This window comes from Littorina saxatilis, linkage group LG1 (genome assembly GCF_037325665.1).
Source record: "Littorina saxatilis isolate snail1 linkage group LG1, US_GU_Lsax_2.0, whole genome shotgun sequence".
Taxonomy (NCBI): Eukaryota; Metazoa; Mollusca; class Gastropoda; order Littorinimorpha; family Littorinidae; genus Littorina; species Littorina saxatilis.
In genome coordinates this window covers 56,476,733-56,482,746 of record NC_090245.1, presented here as the reverse complement: position 1 = coordinate 56,482,746, position 6,014 = coordinate 56,476,733, and the positions used below count along the sequence as shown (strand labels likewise).

Below are 6,014 nucleotides of genomic sequence, written 5' to 3'. Positions count from 1 at the left end.
CTTGGTGTAGAAGCTCACATAAAGGGACACCAGCACAAATTTGTGACACAATCTCTGTGAAGTTGTTGACCTTTATTCAAACTAAATGCAGAAAAAATACATATTAATTTATACACATTCTGGTGGGTTAAACGGAGTGAAAAGTAAAATCAGTCTGTTGTAATCACAATCAGCTTGTAATGAATTGTTGAACTTGAAGAGGAATAGAAAATAACTACTCTAATCAAAAGACAACAGAATCCATTGTCTCTTGATCTAAGGATCACATCTAAAGAAATGACCCTTCTGATGCACCCTTCCCCTTTTTTTTCCACCAGTATTCTTTTTTCTGTACATCACTATGACATACTTTCCCTTACCAAAAAAATTCAAGCCTGGAAGACCAAGTGAAACTATTCAAAACACTGTCAAAAGAATAGACGAATTCTGAAAAGAAATCCGTGGGGTTTGTATGGGTTGTGGGAGAGAGACCTTTTCATACAAACATTGGAGGGGCCAATCACTAGCGAGTGGTGCGTCGGAAACACATGGAAACGGGCCCATACAAACCAGACAGGAGTTATTTCAGAAAATTGTCTATTAAACATGTGGAATGTCGAGCTGCTTATGGCAAATAAATGGAAGGATGCATTAAGCACCATTTTGCTAAAAATATTGAAAATATTGTGTAGCTTGGTTATCCCCTTTCCTTTATATGAGACAAAAACATATCTGCTGCCTTTCACGTTTACTTGATCTTCTACAACATATCAAAAAGCCCACAGTGTTGAAATGTGGTGTCTTATTTTAGTTTTGTTTTCAAAATTGAATAAAGATCATTTGGTTTCAAGGACTAGAGCGTGTTTGTGAATGCCCAAAACATGCATACTTTTTGAACCAGTATCTCATTAGAAAACAGTCTCAAAGTGTGAAACGGAAGTTTGCAAGAGGAACAGCTTTCGCTAGTTTGATTGCCACAAAATTACCTTCACTGCCTTGTTATGAATGGGCGAGAGTGCCGACTTGAAACTCTCGGAAGCCAATCATTTTGACAACTACAAGATCTGTTGCACAGCTGCCTTTAATGGCAATGCTAATATTGTCAGAAACGATCTGATGAGAATATGGAATTCTATATTTTGGCTAATAGTGAAATAGCACAGCTAAAGGGACAGTGATTTGCATCTCCTTTCGCATACATCTCTTTGTACCAGTCACCAGAAGTCAGTTCTGGGGTCATGTAGTTCTCTCCGGCTGACATTTAAAAATAAAAGAGATTACAGTGAGAGGAATTTTTGTGCATAGTACTATACTTACTGGGGTAATAATATATTGTGAACAATCTTTTTAATGTTATTTGCAGTTTTACTGTTATATATACCAGTAATAATGTATATGAACTATCCATTACTTACAACTTGTAACCTCTGATCACTGCCTCTGTTTAAAACAGGCTGGCACCAAGACAAGGTTAGAAGTGGAATGTCCTTTTCCTGCATAATGTTTTGTGCAATTGCAGATATTCAGATACATGGTTTTTTTTCTTTTTCTTTTTTCTTTTATATGTGGTCTGAACAGTGAATTTGTAAGTGCGGTACAAAGCAGATCTTTTCTCATTTCTGCTGAAGTTTTCAGCAGTCAACATTCATTTGTCAAAAATGTATCCTTCTCATGTGAATTGCTGTGTACGCCATCACAGAACTATCATTGTTTTTATTCTTGCTTGAAACACTGTTGTAGCTAAACACTTAAATTCATAACATGCTTGAATCCATTTATTGAGAAAACAGGAATCTGAACAAATTGAATGTTTGTGATTATCACCAGTAACTGTCATAATTATTCTATCATAAAGCATGCAATTTAGAGACTTTTTTTCTTCAAGTTTGATTATTAATTGCTTGTGATGTTACAATGTATCCAAACTCTCATACATTTTGATTAGTTTAAGAAAGGGGTGGTTCTCCTTCCTCATCTGTTTTTCCCACGCTATGTTTTTATCACTCTAGTTTAAAAGCATTTGTGATTTATGTATGGTTGCCAGTGTTACAGCTATTTATGCTCCCTATAAAAACATTTAGGGTGTTTCGTAAATAAAAGATAAAAGAATTAAAAATAAGTCAATAAACATTTCAATCAAGTTTTAACTAACTAAGTCAGAATTTCATAGGTGTTTCTGTCAAAATGTATTCCTGAGATAACGTGGATTTCTCATCAAATTACATGTATTTTCCATCCCATAATTCAAATGAAAATCCTTTCAGTGTTGTGCGTCCACTCTAACAAATTTATCACACAAAAATAGCTTGTTCGTTCATTCATTCATGTGTAAATGTACTGGAGAAAATAATTTGGCCAGAAAGGATATCGCAAATACAGAGGAACCTCCCCTTTAAAGACACAGCTGCCAACTACTACGTTTTAAGAGCAATTGCTACGCCAAGCTAAAGATTGCTACGTTAAAACAAATAATCACATGCATGCAACAGTTCCCTCTTATTTTTGAGTCCTGGGACTCATTTGTGCTTCCCACTCCATGTGGCGCTCACAAAATGGGTCATAAAATGGGTCATAAAATCTTAATTGCTCCACTTGAGGCTTAACAACAAGGGTTGGCAGTCCTGGAGACTCACTAATAAAAGACTTCCTCCATTTTAAGACGGTTTTCTTAGATTTTCTGTTCATAACCTCTGTAAATTTACCTCCCTTTTAAGACTCCTTCTTTTAAAGACCTGATTTTCTTAGACTTTTGGAGGTCTTAAAAGGGGGGTCCCACTGTACATCACAAGGGATCAATGGAGTTACAGTTCATGTAATTCTCACCAAGACGCAGCAAATTCATATCAATCATTAAAAGGATAAGGGGGAGATAATATGTTCCAACAGGCAGTCAAAAGAAAGTCTGGGAAAGACGATTTAAAAACATAAAGGAATCTGTAGTTGAAAAAAAAGAGCTGAAACAGTAACGATTTAAAAAGCATCTAGGAACTCGAGACATTTTCCTGCGGAGACTGAGACATATTTAAAACGAAATGATACCAAGAGAGAGACTGGCACAACCATAACATCATCTGCATGGAGACGGTCAAACGCCAACCATGTCCAATATCACTTTCACTGCTTATCACATGTATTTTCTACTAAACATATTCAACATATGCTCTATAAAATCTTAACAAGTGTGCCAGCCATTTATACACCGTATCAGAAGGCTTAACATGCTCACCACCAGCTTCCCATTACAGAACTTGCAATTCTGAACCTTTTACACACAGTTAACTCTGTACAACAACAGGAAGGATCAGTTAACCTCAGTCTTCTGTCAACGTTAACATCAGTCTTACATAAGCCTATCTCTTTAACATCAGTCTTCAATAAGCATATCTCCAGATGCAGTTAAAACGTTCACTCGCACAAATCCAGGTGAGGCACTGAAAGCAATGCATAAGATCGATGTCTGCCAATGGAGGTGTAATCCTAGGTTCTGCAAGCCGTGACGACCTCAGACATTTTCGATGGTGAGCTGTTCCATGTGCAGCATGCCACGCTTCGTACCGGCCCTGTACTTGGCTAGGTCTTTTCTCGTTACCATCCCGATTGGCTGAAAGGGAAAAGCGTGTTGTGTTAATCTATCATATCCTCAGTTCCATACTTATTCTCCTTTCTGTCATACGGTGGTACCTGTGATGAAACGACACCCGTGGGACCAGCTGAAAATGTTCCCAAGCTGCTGCATGGTGGCCTGTCATGACAGGTATACTTTGATCAAGATAATACATGTACCGTATTTTTCGGGTCATAAGGCGCGACTTTTTTCCTCGAGTTTGACCCCTGCACCTTGTATAACGAAGCGCCTAATCCGTGTATGAAATACGAAAGAAAAAAAAATTGGCAAAAAATCATGGGGAACAAAACGTGACAAGAAGTCACCTCCATCTCGAATACCGGTAGTCGTTTTTTTAAATTCCGTGAGCACTTGTTTACACAACTCACACTGATCGTCACATTTCTCGGCAGTTTGATTTCATGACACACCCTTACACAGTCACACAGCAACCATGCCGAAGACGAAGCGACTTGCTTATGATGCAGAATACAAGTTGAAAAGCGATCGAACTTGCTGAGGGAAAAGGACAAAGGACTTTGCCTAAGATGAGGTGACTGAAATTTCTAGCAACAGGTGCTAGGATCCCGGACGAGCCCCCAACTTTTTCAATTTTGGTGCGCCCTATCGGCCCCCTGCGCCCAATGGGTGACTGGATTACAATTGACTGTAGCGCCTTGTAACTCGAAAAATACGGTAGATACATTTGAAGGGAATTTGGAAGGTGTCCTTTATTTGGAGTGCAATAATTATTTAATGTCATTAGAGGGGCTTTGCAGATATGATGTAAGTCAAAGGTCAAGTATCCCAACTGTGTACAGAAATACCTTCTATCAAAAAGTTTATGACTGAAGTAGCATTTTTGAAAAGCATTCTAAATAGAATAAGAATAAATGTTTCATATGGGAATGAAAGACAAGCGGTACTTAACTGCACCCAGTTCAAAATATCAACGAAGCACAACATCACTGTTTTAAGATGAACAAAACATTCCTTGGTTTGGTCTCTGACTTTGAGAGTAAGGCAGTCCGGAGTGAAAGAAAGCTAGATCTGAATAACACTGTTGCTCAAGTGTGAGTAGAGAAATAGACATAACATTAAAAGAAGAAGTTAAAACAATTGAGGCAGAGCGCTATTTAAGGATCTTATAATCAAAGAAAAGAAACTGATAAGATCAAGAGCAGAAAGCCACTGGAGGCTTTGACAGGTACATCAAGCATTGTACTTACCTGGTAATCTTCGTCAATAACAACCAGGTGACGCAGACCAAGACCTCTGAACAGTCGGAACACACGCGGCATGGAGAAATCCTGGTGGAAACAAAATGTTTACATCCGTAAGTTTCACAATGTTGCATTGGCTTTCTTTTCTTTATGTAAAAGCAGGGGTGATAATTCTACTTTGAAGAGAAAGCTGCCAGGCTAGGCTGTCAATCTGGATCTGGATTCCCATTAGGTGTTAATTGTTCGTGGGATATACATCACAGGAGCCAAGTTAGGCCATATAACGTTGGATGGTGTGCTCACCACAATTAAAACAGACCTCTTTGTACGTTGTCGCACACGGTAAAAGCCTGGACAAATCTGTGGTGTTCTACACGATCATTGACTTGGGAAGAAGCACATCTTCAATATGTCAATGATCGCTGACTGGTGCTAAGGCCAACAACAAAAAAATAGTCTGTTTACGGTATCCCGACCGACCCTATTTTTTCGCGCGACCCTAGACTTTTTTTTTGCATTTGTGAGAGAGAAAAAAGAAAAAAAAGGGCTTTTGTTTTTTGGCAAAATAACTTAAAAATATGTTTTTTTGGAAGAAAAAAAAATCTCGACCTACCAACCCTATTTTTTTTTGCCTATGTTACCGTAAACAGACTTTTTTTTTTTGGCCTAAAGGCGGTCCTTAATTGAGTCCAAAGTCGTTTTACCCAAAACTCAGTGCTAAAGCTCTGTGCAGCCAGCTTCGCGAAGTCTTTTTACCCAAAACTCAGTGCTAAAACTCTGTGCAGCCAGCTTGGCGAAGTCTTTTTACCCAAAACTCAGTGCTAAAGCTCTGTGCAGCCAGCTTCATGAAGTATTTTTACCCAAAACTCAGAGCTTCATCTTTTTACCCAAAACTCAGTGCTAAAGCTCTGTGCAGCCAGCTTCGCGAAGTCTTTTTACCCAAAACTTAGTGCTAAAGCTCTGTGCAGCCAGCTTGGCGAAGTCTTTTTACCCAAAACTCAGTGCTAAAGCTCTGTGCAGCCAGCTTCGCGAAGTATTTTTACCCAAAACTCAGAGCTTTATCTTTTTACCCAAAACTCAGTGCTAAAGCTCTGTGCAGCCAGCTTCGCGAAGTATTTTTACCCAAAACTCAGAGCTTTATCTTTTTATCCAAAACTCAGTGCTAAAGCTCTGTGCAGCCAGCTTCGCGAAGTCTTTTTACCCAAAAC

The 6,014-nt window shown here is 38.7% G+C and overlaps 1 protein-coding gene across 6 annotated transcripts in view; it reads right to left on the bottom strand.

Moving 5' to 3' along the window:
* Positions 1–1,880: 1,880 nt before the first annotated feature.
* Positions 1,881–6,014, bottom strand: part of LOC138974707 (H(+)/Cl(-) exchange transporter 7-like) — a 139,627-nt gene continuing 135,493 nt past the window's right edge. For all 6 annotated transcript variants that reach the window (XM_070347435.1, XM_070347441.1, XM_070347430.1 and 3 more), the window contains 2 exons: positions 4,813–4,893; positions 1,881–3,580 (listed from right to left, as the gene is read on the bottom strand). In XM_070347435.1, the coding sequence (XP_070203536.1) occupies positions 3,482–3,580; positions 4,813–4,893 (180 nt within the window). In that variant the 3' untranslated portion in view covers positions 1,881–3,481. The remainder of the gene's footprint in view (positions 3,581–4,812; positions 4,894–6,014) is intronic.